The sequence below is a fragment of the Excalfactoria chinensis genome, chromosome 7, assembly GCF_039878825.1.
Source record: "Excalfactoria chinensis isolate bCotChi1 chromosome 7, bCotChi1.hap2, whole genome shotgun sequence".
Lineage (NCBI taxonomy): Eukaryota > Metazoa > Chordata > Aves > Galliformes > Phasianidae > Excalfactoria > Excalfactoria chinensis.
In genome coordinates, this window is record NC_092831.1 from 4317845 (window position 1) to 4338039 (window position 20195).

General features: G+C 38.6%; 1 protein-coding gene across 1 annotated transcript in view; it reads left to right on the top strand.

Moving 5' to 3' along the window:
* Positions 1-20195, top strand: part of LRP1B (LDL receptor related protein 1B) — a 563267-nt gene that overhangs the window by 292339 nt on the left and 250733 nt on the right. Inside the window, exons 4-5 of the mRNA XM_072342527.1 lie at positions 17621-17740; positions 19101-19229. Coding sequence (XP_072198628.1) covers positions 17621-17740; positions 19101-19229 — 249 coding nt within the window. The remainder of the gene's footprint in view (positions 1-17620; positions 17741-19100; positions 19230-20195) is intronic.

A 20195-nucleotide genomic window follows, 5' to 3' on the forward strand; every position in this document is an offset into this window, starting at 1 on the left:
CTATATTTAGAGAAGAAAATATTTTAGCAAGAAGTAAGACTCAGCACAAGCAAATCTATTTAAATGCAGCATAATTGAAATGTCAGCTCAGTCGTGAAATGCCTGAAGGTGTTTCTTCAGTGAAGGCAGAATATGACACATAATAGATGTATGAATACTGTAGTATAGAATAAAGCCTTTGTGTGCTCCTCAAATCTAATCTCACCCTCACCTTACTGGATGTTTGAAGATGTTTGGCTGGAGTCTGACTGCTACTGCAGTTCCTGCTCTTCCCTTCTTCCAGGGAAGCTGACAGCTCGGAGGAGGTTTTGATCCTGCAGAAGAGAGAAGCTCAGCATCTCTCTGTGCTCAGGAGCAGGGAGCCTTTCCTGGGGGACACCTGGTGTTTGCTTGGCACTGCTGCCCCACTTTGCCTAATAGGACTTCTTTCTGCTCAGTGAGGGCTGTTGTGTTCTCTTCACTCAAGAAATATATTGGGAATTTTTTTGTTCTCAGTGATATCTAGTTCTTCATTTTAGCTGCTGATGAAGTGGCTTGAAGACTCAGGCTCCATTACTACTACTGTCCCTTTCTGGCAAGGGCCAGTTGTCCCTCAAAGGGTGAAGACTTGGAAGTACCACTCAACGTCTTTTCATCTTTCAGATTTTCAACAGTTGCTTTGTATTGTGTTTGTATACACCTCCTGAACGGTGCTGCACTATTGGCCTTCCAACAGAAGCGATAGCTTAGTAAGAAATTGGTGTCACAGGCCAAAGTGTTGCTAATTCTGCTGGTTAAGGACAGGCCAAGGTCGTGGGCTGATAGAGTTGCAGTTGTGCAAGGTTCCATTGGTGTGTGTCCTCGCCAGCTCTGTGGCTCTGGTTTTCAGTCTGCCTGTGCAGTGCGTCTTTTTTCAGCAGCTGTCAGGCAGAGAAGGATCCATCTCCTCTTGTTTCATGTGGCAGTGCAGGTTTTTTAAGAGGTTAAGTTCAGCTAGATCTTTATCAGCAGACTGCGATTTGAGGAGGAAAATGAACTTGACAACTGTTTTAACAACCTGACTGTTGATGTGTGTCTTTGCTTAATGCCTGGAGTCAATATTTGTTAAGTTTGACTGATAAAAATATGTGTCTCTCATCAAGGTCAAATTAATTTGTGGAAATTTGCCTTTGCTTACCGTGCTGCTTTTGCACAGAATCTTCTGTCAGGCTTGGCTAAAACTGTGCAGGCACTTTCTCATTTAAATTATGATTATCTTCACAACATGCCTGCGAACAGTACCTCATTTGAATGTGTTTGGTTGTTTTTTTTAAAGGATGCCTCAGATTAGATTCCAGCTCACTCAGGTGATGGATTACCTGACCTGACCTAATTCATTAATTTTAATAGTGTTGGAAGTCTCTATTTTATTTGAGGCTCCTCTGATAAACCTGTCTTATAGACATCTTTATAATAATGTCCATTTATCAGCTACTTAAAGGACGTAACTTGAAACTGGCTGTGACTGCTAGGATGCACACTGTCTACTTGCTTCGGCTGTGTTGTGGTTTAGGCTTTCAGTGTGTATTGCATTAGGGAAACATAAGGCTGACTTTTCATTAGATAGTTATAGTTGGAGAGAAGTTGTGAAAAAGCATGTGTAAAATATGAATGGATGTACCTATGCACATTCAAATGTTTGTATAATAGAAGTATGATTGAACTCCTGCTGGCACATAGTGCAACCATGCCATGTGTTGTACTACAACATTAAAGCATACCTTTATGGTACAAAAACATGGAGGATTTTTCCTGATGTTTTGCATGTTTTCTAGAGTATTGCATATAGCAAAGCCACAGTGTGTTACAAGGGAATCAATTCTGAAATACACAAACCCTCCATTTATGTTGCTGTCTTCTTAATGCAGATCCGTCTCAAGATCTACTGCATTTTCTTACTGTTTGTGTCCAAGTTTGTCCATACTGTGTGTTTATGAAAATGGTGCATGCATAGAAGGGCAGAGAGCCCTGGGAATGTTCGTCTTGGATAAGAGGAGGTTTGAGAAGGGAGAAGGGTGGGGATCTTATAGATACTTATAAATATCTAATAAGTGGGAGCCAAGTGTGTGGGGCCGTGTTCTTTACAGCATTGCCTGATGACAAACAAATGAGCAATGGGCATAGATTGAAAAGTATGATGTTTCTAAACAACATGATGAAAAAAATGCTTTAGTATGGGCTAGTAGAGCACTGAAACAGGCTGCACAAAGAGGTGGTGGAGTCTCCCTTATGGAGATAGTCAGAATCGATCTGGACGCCTTCCTGTGCAAACTACTGTAGGGAACCTGCTTTAGCAGGGGATTGTGAGTAGGTAACCTTCAGTGGTCCCTTCCAACCACTGTGATTCTGTGTTTGAATATAGCTAACTAAGGGGAAAATCCAGGAGGAGGGAGAATTTAGGGGAGAGATGACAACACTGGGTTACGAAAGGGGTAAGTTAACACCCTCTAACTGAATAATGAAACCGCATTTTTTTTTGTTGCCATGCAGAGAACAAATTGTCTCGCAGTAAAAGGAAGGCACATACAAAAACTGTAATTCTGTACCAATGAAATCATCCAAGCTGCTTATGAACTGAAGTTTAATCACTGCAGACTGCTGCAGTTGTCTTTTCCTTTTGAGTTTGTTTGAGAATTATGGATCGATTCACAGAAGGAAATGAAAGAACTGCTGAGTGATGTAGTTACTGCTTTATTAGCCCTCTGAATTGTTGCTGTGACTTACATACAGGGAAAAAAAATGTGATTGCAGTTCATGGAAAAACTGTGCAAATGCAATGCTTTGGATAGTGGCTGTGCTGGGCTGAGGACTGAGACACGTTGGAACAAAATAGAGAAAACAATGCTTTTGGCAGAATACCTGAGCATGTTCCAAATAGAGAATTTGGGTAGCGCACAGGGCAGGAAATGGGGAGCACACAGCACAAACTGTGAGGTATCAGAATGAAGGAGCAGCTTGCTTGCTGCAAGGACTAGACCCAGAAACCTTCCATAGACTGGAGCGTTACCAATCATTCCAAAGACGCCGAGTACTGATGGGCCTGGAAAAGAGCACAACAAATATACTTTGCTTGTCCATTTCAGCAGACCTGATTTTATTTTTGTTTACAGAGATGGTAATAAAATTCAGGTTTAGATGCATGAATTAAAAAGGTTCTTGAGTTACGGTGAAATCAAGTCTTTCTAGCAGCTAGAGTTGATGAAAACCTAAAAAATGCTCAGTTCCTGTGAAGCACAACTGTCTAATTTAGGAAATAACTGGAGTAAAGGCTTTAGTTAGAAAATAATTATGGCTTTGAATGCTTTTTTATAGTAATTAAGACTAAGAAAGTTTTGTTTTGCACAAAGAGAGAGATCCAGAGAGATCCGGTTATTACTCTGGAAGGTAAATGTATAAATATATGGAATGTTATAATACAATTATGTTATACAATATAGACATACAATCAAGCCATAATGAATCCATAATGAAATGCTTGTTGTAGTGGTTGGTGACCCTGCACACAGCAGGAAGCTTGGAATTAGATGATCGTTAGGGTCCTTTTCAAGCTAGGCCATTCGATGATTCTGTGATCATTCAATGAATCACGTACAGGCATGCATTCAGCAGCTGCCATAGGCTTGTGAGGGGAAATCTGACCTTAGGCAGAACAAACAGAAAACAGTGGAACTTTTTTTTTTTTTTTTTAATTATTTCTAAATTTAAATAGAATTTTTATGTCCTGATTAGGTTAAGAAAAGTGGAGTTGATCTGTACGCACTTAAATTTATCTACTGCTGAAAATGCTTCCCTGGTTTGATTTTCAATTTCTGTTTTCTCCATGAAAAATGTAATTGTACCACACGTATTTTAAATCACTCTTTCTTTAATTGCCTTTTTATTTCACAGTGATCATGTATTCAGAGTTTCTAGAGGAGAGATGATGCTGAAAATCGTGTGCTTAATAGCTTTTATTAGAAGCCACTAAATAAGGACTTATTTTTGCTCAGCTATTCTAGTGTTACCTGTACCTTTGCACATACCTGAGCTTAATAACATTTGGATATTAACCATTTGATATAAATTATTTAGAACTATTAACTTCCGAATGTAACATACACAATTGCTGTATTACTTTATTCCCGCATAATCTACTCTTTCAAAAATCAATTCCTGTGAGGATGAGGTGCCAAAACAGCTACAAATATGAAGGAAATGCACTTATTTACTAACTTCTTAGTTTGGGTGTAGACATTCCTGCTAAGTCCAGCATAGTATTTATGTCATTAGGGGAATTTCAGATTCTCTTCCAAATGTGGAATGAGCCAAGACCATCTGCAGTTACACACATCTTCCATGTTTCTACTTGAAAAAGTTGTGAATAGCTACACTAAGTGGTACTGTAATTCCACTGCACTCTTTGTAAGGAGGATATATCAAAACTGATCCCCACCAAACCTGTTGCAGTGCTCATTGTCTCGAGCGTAGTCAGAATTGTTTTTAACAAAACACACAAGCTTTGGAAATGGAAACAAGATGAACAAGAAAGTGATGGTTTTTTTTTTCTCCCCCCTGAAGTGAGGGGAGAGCTGGGTTAACTTTTAGTGTGCCAGAATATAGTGGCCAAATGCTGAAGTCATACATGAAGCCCTTTTGTAAATACCAAGGCATTTTTTTTATTTATTCTCAGTAGCTAGAAATAGGGGCTGATCTTTGTACTACAGTTTAACCTCTAAAGCACATTACCTGAGTCGCTCATTTTCTGTTATCCTTTGCAGCTGTGCCTCTAATAATCTCCAGCTATGGCATGTTGAAATTGGTAGTGAGGATTTTTATGTCGTGTTACATCAGCTTGTCAGTTTTTTCTTTTTATGCCTTTTTTGTATGTGTTGTAGAATCACAGAATAGCCTGGGTTGAAAAAGACCACAGTGCTCATCCAGTTCCAACCCCCTGCTGTGTGCAGGGTCACCAACCAGCAGCCCAGGCTGCCCTGAGCCACATCCAGCCTGGCCTTGAATGCCTGCAGGGATGGGGCACCCACAGCCTCCTCGGGCAACCTGTTCCAGTGCATCACTGCCTTCTGTGTGGGAAAACTTCCTATTATCTAACCTAAACCTCCCATCTCAGTTTAAGACCATTCCCCCGTGCCCTGTCACTCTCTACCTTTTTAAACAGCCATTCCTCCTCCTGTTTATATGCTCCCTTCAAGTACTGGAAGGCCACAATGAGCTCTCCCCAGAACCTTTTCTTCTTCAGGCTAAACAAGCCCAGTTCCCTCAACCTTTCCTCACAGGAGAGGTTCTCCGGCCCCCTGATCATCTTAGTGGCCCTCTTCATATGTAAACATACATACAGTTGCATGAAAATATGACCATTACCCAGCCAATAAAAAGAAAACACCATGTCACTGAGAAGATACATCATTGGAGTATGCTGTTGGCAGGTTGCTTGGTTTAGAGTGTGGGCTCAAGGAGGGGCTGTGATTGTGGCTGTAGTGACATTAACATAAGTACTGAAACAACAACTGCAGAACTCATAGCAAAAAAAAAAATAACCAATATCACTTTTTGATGGAAATATTCAGTAGAAATTAGATTAAGCTTTCATATGTATTGTTTGTGCCAGTAGCATATGTGAGCAGTACTGATGCACAATTCTGAGCCATGGAGTTGCTGTGCTGGATAGATCACTGACTTGCAGCTAAATAGAGTAATGAATGAAAAGCAGCTTTTGTGCTTCTGTTGCTTTCAAACTCGGCAGCTCTGAATCAATTACATGTTGCCAAAGGCTAAAGTCTTGTTAGTTGGGTAAGATATTCGAAAAACAATGAGGCAAGATGAGTCATGGTTAAATGGTAAGAAACATTATCATATGTTACTATCTCATTGCTAATTTCATATTTTCAGTGGGCTTTCTTAGTATATTAAGTTCTTCCAGAAAAGTTCCAGCTAACTAATGCTTGCTGGTTACAAGGTGAGATGACAAGAAGACACCAGGCATACAACCAGCTGTGCAGCTCCTCCCAGACATTGGGAGAGCAGCTGTAAATCACAGTGATTTTCTAGGCTTTAAGAGTCAAGGATGCATATTCTCCTGTTTTATTCAACTCCTGCATTCCCATGCGCTGCCATAAAAGCATGCTACAAGACTCACAGGTTCATAGTGCTCTGATAAGTAAGGTGTTGGGGAAAACCCTTTGCAACATTATTTTGAGCACTGGCAATTGTGAATCCTTCTAGACTCCAGTAGCAACATTCAGCTCTATAGGGAATCTGGGATCTGTTGCTATTCAATCCCTCTATGTAATTGTTCCAAGTCTTTGGCTGAGCTTCCACGCAGGCAGAGCCTCATGAGCCTGAAGGTTATGCTTGGCCATATTTTTATTTTTATTTTTTTTGAGGATTTTATCTGTCAAGTGAAGTTGTACTCTTGAAGAGAAGTGATTTCTGAGCTACTGCTTCCATGAAGAGGCATGAAATTGGGCATTGGAAAAAGCTGTTATAGATGTCTTTCAAAATGATTTAATTATATTTTTTCACATAACTGAGAATGGTGCGAAGTAAATAAAGATGCTAGCCTTTTATTTTATTTTATATTGTATTGTTATTGTAGTAATTGTTTTGCCAGCCTGGGATGTTCTAAAACTCCAGCACCATTTCCAACTCTATTGCACTTTACCTTCAGTGCTAGTTGATGCAATGTAACAAAAGGCAGAGGCTAACCCCATCCTTTATCTGCAGAAATTGTCATTCCAGAAGAGGACTGAGATGTCTTTGTGTGACACGTAAGGGGAATGTGGCATTGCAACTTATAGTCTGTATCTATTTCAAACACAACAGAGAATGTCAACCCACCAGGTCATGCACACTTATAAAGCTTTTGTGAAGTGTCCTTTGCATCCTGTTGTGCTCGTTTAAGACTCAGACTGGCAATGCTGCCATCTCATCTTCATACAGCAGTGAATTAAACAGCCAACTAATTGCCCTCTATGTCTCGCTTGCATCTTCTCCTATGTTCTCTTAGTGAGAGAGCAATTGTGAATACCACCATTACATAGCAACCTATCTCACTAGTTCAGTTTTTAGTAAAGGCTTGATATTGTAAGATATTTTTATTCTAATTCACTGTATAATAATCAACTTATCAGCTACGTACTCTGAAGACAGAACAGATACGAAGGGGTACAAAGTAGTTGAGAATAGAAAAATAGTTCTTTTCTGAATGGGTTTAGTGCATGACAAAACATGAGTTGCATAAATGTTTGTGGTCCTGATCTTGGTGTCTGCTGTTTATAGATGCATGCATGTAGAGTAACCTGGGATATCAGCAAACCTGATCAGTGGGATTTTTTTCTATTTCTGAATTGTCTTTTAACAACAGCTACAAGTGTTTGTTTTTTCACCTTTGCCGTTGATTTCTAGAACATTTAATTTCTGCAAAGATTATTTGCAGTGACATTTGGTCTCTTAGAAGCCAGTATTATCTAAATGCAGCTAGATAATAGTAAAAGCAGTTCTTTGTAAGTATTGCTTAGTGGAATTTTGATCTTTAGTAGCTGAGTATCCAATGGAACAAGCAAGCTTAGTGCCCTACAGCATAAATGTGTAATGCAGTCTTGAAGACACAGTTTTGTTATCTATATGTAGGGCTTTTGTAACTTGTATCCCTGTAAAATAATACATAATTTTCTGCCATCTACCTGCATGTCAGCACAGGTAATCAGAAAGTGATTGGTTTGGGCTGAAAGGCAAAAAGATGCCAAGGAGCAGCAGGCAATTAACTTTGCTTAATTTAAGGGGGTAGCCATTCATGATCATTAACGATGTTTTTTTTTTTTTTTGTACAATACAGGAAAAGGTGAGCCAATCTAAACCAAGATGATCAGTTATACTACCTTCAAATGTGTCATCCAAGTTGTAGAAAACATCAGAAATAATAGTTTCTTTCAACTTGCTGAATGGCTCAAACCTTGCTGCTTGTAGAGATGGCATAAGGTCCAAGCCCAGCAACCAGCAGGAATAAATGGAACACTTTATATTGGTTTCATTGGGTACTGATAGCAGTACTGAAAATTGAAGTATTAAGAATTTCAGCTGAAGCATTTTGTACAAATAAATTGACTGAGGTTGGGTGAATTAAGAACTCTTATGATGATCTGGGTCTGTGCACCTAGTATCACTTGCTGTTATTAAAGTATAGGAAAGGGATTACTGTTCCCTACCACACTCCCTTAGTAACTTGATATAAATCAGTCCTGCACCAGCACAAGTGCTGATCTTTACACCAAGGTGTTCAGAACTGCTGTAGAGTTCCATCTTTCTTAGAGGTGTGGAGGTCTTGCTTGTAGCTTTCCCTTTGGGTTCACGGAGCAGAAAGATTGCTATTATGGAGCACCTTCTGTAATTTCTTTGCAATTGAAGTATCAGTTGAATGATGTTTTATTTGTATTAAATCACGTGTTACAGGATGCCGTAAAACAAATTTATATGAAATTTTAATTGCTTAATGTAAATGGACTTTGAGACAATTGTTTTTGAATGAGGGGATCTGTGTGAGGAGGTCAGATACATCAGTCATCAACAGGTGGGTGTTTTAAGACAACGGACAGCAATGATGAGGCACTGTGAACTGACTTGCCTTTAAATAGAGCTGGAAATCATCAGCATTTATAAAACTACACGAACAGTCACATTTCTTCCTCTCAAATGTCGTTGTTATTCAGTGGTTAGGCAAGATAACTGGAGTCACACGCAGGAGATGGCATCACGGTGACCCTACCCTAATTATGTGTTGGGTGACTGGTACAGCAGAACACCAGGGGTTTCAATTATTCATTAACATTTCCAGAGCACTCCACTGAGTAGTTTTTAGTCTGAGGTTATTTTATTTTAAAAAATACTTAAAATTCTTACCATTCTGAAATACCTGCAGTAAAAGGGATGATGTGATTGATATGTAGATGTTCACCTGCATATATTTGTATGTTTTTACAAAAAGAAAAACCATAAATAGAAAGCATGATTTAAAAAAGCAATAATCCTGAGATGCAACTGCAGTGTGTTTGAGCTCTTAGCAAAATGTGAAATAAACTGAGTATGTACATATCAGAGTGAACAAAAGGATTAAAATATCTAATGGTCAAAGAAAGCGATACTTAAGGAGCAGAAGCATAAGGCATCTTTTCATCAGAATAAGCTTATGTATTCCCTCTTTTAAAATATATAACTTTAAATTTGCAGACTCTGTATCATAATTTGGCTGACCATATCAGTCCTGCCAGTGTGTTATTTCTCCTCCACAACTGCATACTGTTTTTACATCCAAAGGTTAAATGTCCAGAGCAGTTGTACAATGCAGTATCATATGGGATTTTACATTGGAGTGACTGTCAATTGTGAAATTTAAATACACTTTATTCCTTCATTTGATGAATAGAGCATAATTTTCCTTTTCCCAGGTGAGTGACTTTGCTTTTTGTTGAATTTTGATGCCAGAGCTGGCTCTATTTATTGCCTAAGTAGATTATCTGACTAGTGCAAAAGTCTCCAGCTGGAGAAGCAGGGTCACACAGACCAAGGCACCCAGCACTGTGCTAAGTCTGGTTTCATATGCCTGTGATGATGGAGACTCCACAGCCACTCTGGGCAGCCAGTCCCAGTGTTTAGCCATCCTCAAGATGAAAAAGTGCTTTCTTATGTTCAGATAGAAATCCCAGAAGCATTTTGTGGTGGGTGGAGAATAGGGACTGATAGTTCTGGAATGTGAATAATTAAAGGGCGGTGCAGGAGAGGGCCCTACCTTAGCAAGGACGGACTCTTCATCCATATTTAGATTTCTAGATCTCCCTAGAGAAGCTTCCTAGCTTCCTCCCCTGAGCATTGCTGAACTGTATTCCCTTTAGAAGTTGCTGTGCTCCTGCCACCAAGTTGTATTTTGTCTCTCCAAGCATTCCGCAGGCACAGCAATGCGACTTGCTCACAAAGCTGAGAAATCAGGAGCTACCTCTGTAAATGCATTTTGTATGACCAGGTTTGGATTACTAAGTCTGCTCTTAGATGACCTCAGGTCCTCTCTGTGTTTTATCCACTCTCCCAGTCTTTGTCACAGTGCAGGAACTTTGTTAGTTACTGCTTTTGCTTCTGATTTATTAATGAATATGTTCAGTATTGTCAGGCTTCATGTAAGTGTGTGTGACATCTCACTAGACACACATAATTTAATGATGATTCTCAGTAACTCAGTGGACCTGTATGTATTCGATACTGTGAAAACACCTGAAACTATACACTGGTTTCTAAAAAATTAAATGTATGTATTCTTGACGGATATATATTATTTATATCTGTATCCTGTATCCAGATTAATAGCCATATAAATTGTCTCTTCCCTTCAGCCATGAAATCACTTGCCCAGTTTGAACTCTCCCAGGTGAACTTCTCCTTAGCTTATGCTTATGTATGTGTATGACAGCCAAGGTATAACTAAAACAGCAAAAGGTCAAAATAATGAGCCATTTCCACTGGTGGAGCTAATATTTCACTACATGCCTACTACCTGCTGATCTCATCTTTTCAAATGTTTTGTGATGCTATGGTTGAGGAACGCTACATAAAGCAAATTGTTTTGAAGCTCAGCCAAATATTGTAGGTCAAGATTTAGGCAGGAAGAAGTTTCAGTAGTACATCCTTGAAATATAAATTTATTCATGAATATTGTCCAGGGATGCTGTTAGCTAATACTCGGAAGATGGATATTTTCACTTCTGAGAGGGAACACTGTCTGCAGTGTGGATTTGGAAGATTTGATTTGGTTTTTTAAGCTTTGTTCTTCCTCCAACATTCTTTTATTCTTTTTCTTGTGGTTTTTTTTTTCTCCTCTTCTTCTTTTTTCCCCTGATTTAATTAGCTTGAAATGACAGAAGAAGAAGAAACCTGTCTTTTTTAAATAGTATCTTGTTAATCACTTGTTACTCAGCGGGACATGACCGTTTTCATAGAGCAGTGATTACAGTAAGGCACTTCTGGTTTTCAGCAGGCAAGAAGTTTGTTAAACAAGATATGTAATTTAATTCTAATTGTAAAATAGACAAATACATTGTGATGTCTGTTTAAAATGATACGTTAAGTTGTTCAACAAAGTTTAATTGTCAGCACAGGGCGTTTTGTACCAAGTCTTCCCCAAAGTGGAGGTGGCATGTAGTAGTGGGGGTGGGCTTTTGTATAACGTAGATCAAACTTTTTTTCACAGATGGTAACTTAGATGACTAAAGCTGCTGCCTGGTGTCTACATGACAACTCTGTGCTTGTAGAGCTTGTTCAGGAACAGCTTTGTACCCAGAAAAAAACATCATTCTCAAATACCATTTCCCTGCTTACGTCCTGGGAATTTTAATATGAGCCTAACATCCAAGGCCTTAGGAAAAGATTCTGCACTTTGGAGTTGAAGACGTGTAGTCATGAGCCATCCAGGCTACAGAGGAAAAGGATTTCATTTATACCCAGGGCAAATTGCTATAGACAGTTAGACCATCCAAGGTGGTTGTTGCTCTGTCTGTTGCTCGTATAGAAATCCTATGCTACCTAACTGAACCCTGCAGCGAGGCACCTGAAGGCTGGCTTGCAGAACTTATCTGTAATAGTTTCAGTGTTGCAGGCTCCTAACTTCTAGATCTTTTGTCTAGATGAGTGGGTAATTTTGGGGACTAATAAAAGCCAGTATTAGTTATTTGTTTTCCCAAGTCTCCTGACTACAACCCAGGAAGCAGGACTCACCTGGAGCCCCAGTGCAGAGGCTGCTGCTGGACCTGACACGCAAAGCAGGTGAAGGAAATGTTTACCTCAACATTAGTCTAGGGGCAAACAGATCCTCTTTATTTTTCTTTTCCTGAAGGGTTTTGTTCCCCCCAAATAGTGCACGTTATTTGGAATTTGAGCTCTGCTTCTATGCTGAACTTTGGCTGAGGTCGCCATAATGGGTGAATAAGGTTATGAATCTGATCTCATATTTCCATCTCTCTTTCTCAGCAGTGTATCTACCATAACAGACTTATGACCTGGGGTGCGTGACAAAGATCATTATACTCTTGTCATATTTTTATGGTACGATAGTCAAAACTAATAAAATGACCGACAAATGTAAGATAAAAACAGGCTGTATTATTTCAGTGCTGCAATTGAATTCTATCAATCAAGCAACACTGTTCTGTCAGGGAAGAAAAGTGTAGAGCTTTATCTTATGTATATAACATCAACAATAACCAAAAAAGGCAACAAACAGGAACAACAACAACAAAATACAAACAAAAGACCCTTTGGGTAAATTATATTAAAGAGTCTGATAAGTAAAAGAATTGCACTTCAAAAACTTAGCAAATGAACTAGAAAAGAAAAATAAGGCTTACAGCCGGTGTGTGATAAGGATAGTCTAGACATCAGTGTATGAGTACTGAATCATAAAAACAATGAATAACAGAGCGATAAGATCAAGTATATTCAGGAAGCACAAAGCAGCCGAAAAGAATCCAAATATTTAAGAGAAATAAGGGTGTGTATGGAGTACAATTAGAATATTAATTCAGCATCAAGCTCCTGTAAGTTTTCCTTTGGGGAGTTTCAGAGACAAGGGGAAAAGAATCTCAGTTGTAAACTGAAAAGCAATGTTTTAGCATAAGATGCTGTGTTGCTTGAGGAATACAACAATAGAAGAGACCTCCTGGGTTATGAAAGCAGTGTCTGGTGTTCCAGGGGCCTTTCCATATGCTGTCTTTCATGAATCTGTCATAATCCATGTGGAAAGTATTTATTTATTTTTGGTCTTCGTTGTTTCCATTCAAAGAGGAGTTTCAGAGCCTGATTATAGTTAAGAATGTCTTTTTTCAGCTCAAAGTTATTAATGAGGAATTTATATCCATTTGTACTTCTGCCAATAGCCCATTAGCTTAAATAGTCTCTCTTCTCCCACTCTGGATCCTGTGATGTATTCACAGACAGTAGCCATGATTGCTCATAGTTTTCATTTCCCAACACAGCCAACACAGAGACTGGCAGACTCACAGCTCTCTGCCCCTTTCTGATCCCTGCAGCCCTACTCAAATCTAGGTTTGTCCCCATGGGATCTGTTGGGCTACAGCTGCGAAGAGCTGCATTCTGCAAGAAAAGAACTCACTGGTTTCTTGGCCGTTAATATCAGTGCTTTCTCTATGGAAAATATTAATCCCGATGCTCCCTGATCTGCATTTCTCTTTTCCCTAGGCAGCATGGCACTGGTTGCTCAGAGCCACTATCTGATGAACTGTTCGATAAGAATCCCTTGTTTCAAATCGTTAAGTCCCGAATCGGCAGCAGAAGCTCTATTATTTCCTCAGCATTCTCTCTTGAACTTGGAGCTATAAACTTCAGCCAATTGCTTTCACTTTCTACGGCTCCATATAGCTGATGCTTATCAACATTACGTAATCAACTAATTTTAGTGTAGAATAATAGGATGTTGTCTGTACTCTCCAGCATCATTACAAAAAGGGCAGTACAGGGTTTGTATATTATAGACATATTAAGACATACTTATGAAACTACTGGGTACCCATTACAGCCAGAAAGCCCTATTGTCATCAAAATGGCTCAAAAATAATGGCACCTAAATGCATGTTTCTGGGGGAAGGCTAACTGAGGCATCTTCTTAAATTCATTCTAGTGCTCAACAATCGATTGTGAAAATATATACAGCATTTAGATAATGCAAGTTGAAGTGCTTGAACTGCCAAAACCTCTAAGCTTTAGAACCTGATGTGAACTTCTTGTGAACCCCGTTTCAGTTCAGGAGGAGTTGACAGAACTGATAGGCAGATTAATTGCTTCATTCATTCATTCATTAAAAAGATATGCAAAGGGGGATAGATCCACGTATCATTCATCTTGGATGGGCTATGATATGCAGTGTATTTCCTTGAACACAGAAGGAATAAATGAAGCCAGGATTTTATTACTCTGAAATCCCGTGGGAGTAGTTTATCCAAAAAGCTTACCTCTCCTCTGAGTCATTGCCAGAGATATATCATGTTAGGGGAGATGAAATCAGCAGCATCACTGCCTGACTGACTCCTCTCCTATGGGACTGGATACCTGAGAGTCAGAACATGAAAGTCAGTAAGCATGACATTGACACAGGTGTATTTGAGAAAGCAAGGTGTCTTTTGTGATAGAGCTGGAACCCAGCTTCAGAGTGGCTTTCATGGGACATAAGGAAGAAAAAAATGCTGCCCAGAATGTCTCCTGTGGAAGAAAGAAAGCAGTGAACAAAATGACCTAAATCAGTGCTGGCAGTACACCCTGGGCCAAGGGAAAATAAATCATCCAAAGGCATTCACAGCTACTTCTGATATCCTGTATTTCTGCAAATCTCATGCCTGGCTCTGAAGCTCTGTGTCTTGAATTGCGGGTCTCATTATGAGCTATGAAGCTCTCTTCTGTTGTTTTCCCTCAGTTTGCTTCTTCCTTTAAATCTTGTAGCAGAAATACTATGCTTGACAAATTTAGGTTTCTGTAGCTGTGGTAAAAGCTGAAGGCTCAGTGATGCTCATTCTTCACCGCCTGTGTACTTTGTAAACTATTTCACGTTGAGAAAGGGAGACCAAAATGGGCGGATGGAAGGGCCAGAACTGAGAGCCCTTAATTTTTATTCCTTTAAATTTCCAGTCTGGAGCATTAAATATATTGATGTTCACTGCTTTATGATTTCTCTTTGCCTGCTTACCTCTTCCCAAGTAGACTGCCACAAATCTAACCAAGCCATAAATGTACACACTGTCTTCCTAAGCATGTCCTTCAATTCTTCAAACATTTCCAGAGGCAAGCTAACTCCTTTTTTTTTATCCAAAGGTTTTCAGGATCAGTTACTTAAAGTGACGAAAGCCGAAGAGCTAGTAAAATAGAACATAGATTTATTTACCCTCAGTGTTGTTGTAATACTTTGTACTTTTCCATTTGCGAGCTCCCCTGACACAGTTAGCGGATCAGCAGTAGAGCAGAAATGTTCTGGGGCATGAAGACGTCTCTCACACAGGCAGTAATGGAGCTGTGAATGGAAGCCAGTTTCTGTTGTAATAATCTCGCTGATTATTTAGCGGAGAAGAAATCTTAGTTTGAAGTCAGAAGCATATGGCTGTTGACGCTGCTTCTTAAACAGATTTGTTGGAAAGTCTGGTGTGTTTGAAGGGCTCCTGGCTGGCTGGTCATCTCCCTCCGGGGAAACTGGAGAAAGTAGTTGTAGTGTAAAGCTCCTTGTCATTGCTGGTTGAAATGTGAGAACAAAAATTGGGTTTGCTCAGTGTTCCAGTTTTTACTGCCTCAATCCCTTATTGATAGGGAACTGTCAAATGTGTCATTTGAGAAAAGTGATCTGAAAATACTTTCTTACTTGATCAATAGCATCAGGATCAATTTGTACCGAAGCGAGTGTAAGTAGTTACACAAGGGGAGGAAATCAGCAGAATACCTTCTTGGAGAAGCCCCTTCTAAAAGCACAGCAGATGGGATGAGGACACCAGCAAAGCTGTGACAGACAGTGTGAAAAATAGAAATGTGTGGAAAGAATGAGCGATGAGATGTGCGACAAGAAATATTTTTGGAAGAAATGATCTTTGCACAGTATTTGGTTTGTACTTACTGTAAAGAAAATGCAACAGTTTTGTCATGAAAAGCCATCTACGTTTTACTGCAATCATTTAGATATCAACAGATCTTATAAGAAAAGGAGCAGATCAGCTCGTTTCATTCACTTTCCTTTAATGGATCTCACTCTCCAATTTACTGTTGCTGTTCTCCAGCAGTCTTTAATGGCTGTGTACAGGTCCCACTATTTGGGTTTAAGCTGCTGGCTATCTGTATCCATTATGGAAAGAGCGCAAACAAGCCAAGTCCCATTTGTGAGTCAAATAGTTATCATCTGGTAAAAGCTACTGGCTGTACAGCACAAGATAAATATTTGAGGAAGAAAATTATAGGTTGTAAAGAATGGTTGATCCATGTTTGCTTAGAAAATGAAATGTATATGTTGATTTTGTGCAGATAGAAATGTTAAATAAATAGATAGTATATAATCAGCCTTGGTTCCAGCTGCACACCTTGGTGTGCAACCCTATTTCAGTTTACCTCAGGGGAAGTTTTCTTGTTTGCCTTCTGAATGGTACTTATTCTTGAAAGGATGTCACAGATTTAAGTACTGGACTAGAGACAAGAAACAGACAAGTTAAGCTACAGCCAAAATTTGTTACCTTCCTTTTCACAAGGGCACACAAGGCGGAGAAATAACCCACAAACCACTTGGAAAATGGGTAGATTTGGGCAGTGGATGGTTTATCAGTCTCTAGTCAGTCCATAGATCATTTAGATCATAAAATTCTAGGGAATTTGCTCTGATGGTTGTGTGACACTTTTTTTTGTAGCAGTAGTTATTGCAATATAGTAAGTAAAACTTTGGGTGGCAGACACATCCACTTTCCTCCCGAAATGTCAGCTTTATTTTAGCAACTGAAGATGTTCCAGAACTGAAACCCCAGTTCTCAGATGCTGATGCTGATTCTTCATATTAATTTCAGTTCTGGTCTTGAGTAGAACTTGATGATGCATCACATGCATTATAGGTACCAATGTAAAACTATAGACTTCTCCTTTTCTTTAGGGCATTCCTAGTCCCTTTAAGATAGTTCTATAAAGGAACCTTTCTCTGTCCATTTTCAGGTTATTTTCTCATGCATCTGCATATAGTTTCAACAAATGTATTGGAATAAACTTTTACAATTGTTTTGTATAATCCTTATCCCGTAGGGAAAAGAGTTGCTCATCAAAACACACTTCTTTTGATCAGCAGTATAATTGATGCACTTCATCCAGCTTCAGGCTGAGAAGTGGTTATTTAGTTTGTTTTCATGCTGTTGAAGGTTGGAAATCATAACAGTATTTATTTCTGCTGTATTTCTTCTGACTGTTAACATCGTGCCTTGTATTGGTGATCTGGATTTAAGCAATGCATACTATGAAGGATTTCAGTAGTAATGACATGTAGAGTGTCCAATGTTTATTCAACAGTAAACATCCAACATTAAATTATTGAACTAGAATGTGTGCCTGTTGATTGCTGTGAAAGTTCTGCATGTATTGGTAAATCAAAGCAAGCTTTCAAAATATCAATTTATATGACAAATACAGACAGTGTAGATGTTGAAAACCTTCTCACAGCCTTTGCTGTTTTCTGTATCTGTAATCTAACTGGTTGAGATTTGGTGCTCTTTTTTCCCCCAAAATCATTGCTTGAAAAATGGCAGATATGGAAAAAATAAATATTGAAGCAGAGCAACAGTATGCCTTGACTATATACTTTTGCACCATGTTTGGTAGAAATGGAATGTGATTTCTTTTTATTATGTTGCAGAAATACAATGTTCAAAGCAAATGTTTGACAACGCATTATATGTCATAGGTTCATTTCCAACAACAACTAATGGAAATGGTGATTGCTTTTCCTTCCTGAGATGTGCATTTACACAAACATGTATATTTTAAGTTTGTGATTTGGCAACAGTAAAAATAACATTTAGTAACAATTTGCTCTAAATAATTTTATTTACAGAATTGCTACCCAGATGCCAACAGATGAATTGCCAACACAAATGTGCCATTACCAGGAATGGCACCAGGTGTTACTGTGGAGATGGCTATGAAACAAGCAGTGATGGAAGAAGTTGCACAGGTAAACAAGGAGGATGGGTTAGGATTGCCACAAAAATTGACTCCTCGATGTCTGTTGCATGCAAAGAGCTTTGGTTGAGCTACCAACTTTTGTCTTGGAGCCATACAGGGGAACCAACAGCAAGCTCGTGAGCATGGATGAGCTTCCTTACCCATCTTCATTGCATAGGCTTGTGGAGTCAAGTCAGGGAAAGAGTCCCCCACAGTTGGTCAGGACTTCCTTGCTAAGTTCTTTGTGTTCCTGTGTATATGCTGCAGCATTAGCTATCCTAACTAACTGGGATGAAAGTAATTTCAGCAAGAGGATGTGGGAAAGAAGTCAGAGAAGTCTTTCCCTTTTCTGTTACCGTGTTTAGACCAAATGGCGTCTCATTTGTGTAAGCCAATCTCCCGGCCTCTCAGCCTAGAAATGCAGTACAACTTATAGCACTTCAATTCCTTCACATCTAGATCACAGTTGGATAAATGGACATTCCCAAATCACAAAAATCAGCTGGGAGTGTTATTCTGGCATAATTAAATGTGTATTGAAATTGGGGTTCTTTTCCATTTTTTAACTATATGATGTTTTAATTCTCTATCCAGTTATTTGATTTTTATTTTCTTTTTTTCTCTTTCTATAAGCAGACTGAAATTCTGTTGCTGAGTCTTAATCACTTCTCTCTTGAAGTAATAGTGCTAAACGAGATTCTTCATAAATGCAATTTATTTGGAGTTCTTTTGCTCTATGGTTGTCATGTTCTGTGATTGAAAATATGGCTGAGGAAATAATTTCAGCAGTGCTGTTTAAAATGTCAGTTTATTACTTAAACTCTCAACTGCTGTTAAACAGCATGTCTTGATTTTATAGTATTATGTCTATATGCCCTACTTGAGGAAGCTTCTCTTCAGATTTGAGAAATATATAGTTTTTGATGCAGCGGATGATAGTTTAATCTAGAAATTGTGACAGTTCATTTATGGAACCATAAGACATTTCCAGCACAAATAGGTTGAGAGGGATAATCAATTTTCCTCCCTTGAAATATTGTTTCATAGTCCCTGATAATTTTTAATAGAAATGGTTTCTAGTAGAACAAGGGTCCAGATGTCTCCCTAACACAATGTAGACATCAGATGTTAATTGAAAATATGAATGCTTTAACTTCAAAAATAAATAACAGTGAAACTTGAGAACATTTCACCTTCTGTTTGGATGCTGGAATAATTTCATCAGCAGACATCGAGGATAAGGCCATGGCTTGAGAAGAGGAGTATGTGATTTAATGGATCAAAATTTCCTCTTACAATTTCAGTTCCCTTTAAAAAACAAAACAAAACAAAACTCCTTTTTTAGTAAAATTTCATTTATGTCCCTTTAGATTTGAATGAATGCAATAGATATGGAAGCTGCAGTCAGATGTGTACAAATACGGATGGATCGTATACCTGTAGCTGCGTAGAGGGTTACGTTCTTCAGCCTGATAACAAATCTTGCAAGGCCAAAAATGGTAAGTTTTAATATCTCCTTACCTTAAAGAAAATATTTCTTGCTTTGAACCTGTGTAGACGATAAGTATGAAAAGATGGATAGAACTGCCTGCAGAAGAGATGGATTTTCCTTCACTGTATTACAAAGAGCCACATAACAGCTCTAGAGCAGCTTCTCATGCACTATGAGAATACTCCAAAGGAGATATTATAAGTTATAATATGGCTATGATTAATTAAAGTGAAATATTCAGTTCAGCCAAAATTAGAATAGTTCCCAGTTTCCCTCTTCATAAATAAAGATTTTTCCTCACACAGAAAAAACAGGTTATTTACTCTGGGTAGACAACAGAGGTAGTGAGAAGGCAGAGGAAATGATCATGAGGTAATTGTACCCTGAGGATGAAAAAAGTCATGAGATTGCCTTGTCCTTGTACTATTCCAGGAGGTGAATTTCATGATATGCACATACATGCCAAACTCTCTGTGCATGTTTTCATTAGTAATTATAAATCGGATATTTGAGGAAAATAGTAAATAGTGTTTAAGGAAACAATGTTGTACCAAGCATTTTTTTTACACAGCATGGTGACTTAATGTTCTTATATTAAAAAGCCAACACTTTCTTCAACAAGTTTTCAACATCCATGATGATTGAAGAGCTGAGTATACATCTGTGTTTGTCACATATATTTTGAGTGTTGTTTGTAGCTATTTTATCATCATAAAATTTGAAAGTCTTATGGCTTTTTTTTTTTTGAGGATATCTCAAGTTAATAGCATCACTACGTATGTTCTGACTTGAGCACCAGTAAGTTACGTGCTTTGCTACAGCTAGTATCAAGTCTTAAATTGATCCACATCATAGCTGAGCAATTCGTTTTAATACATTGCCAAGTATTGTGAGATAAGAAAGTCCATAAAACGTAAAAAAATTTAGTACTCTTCTTCCTCTACTACGTAAAAATCAATAACTCCATTCTAGA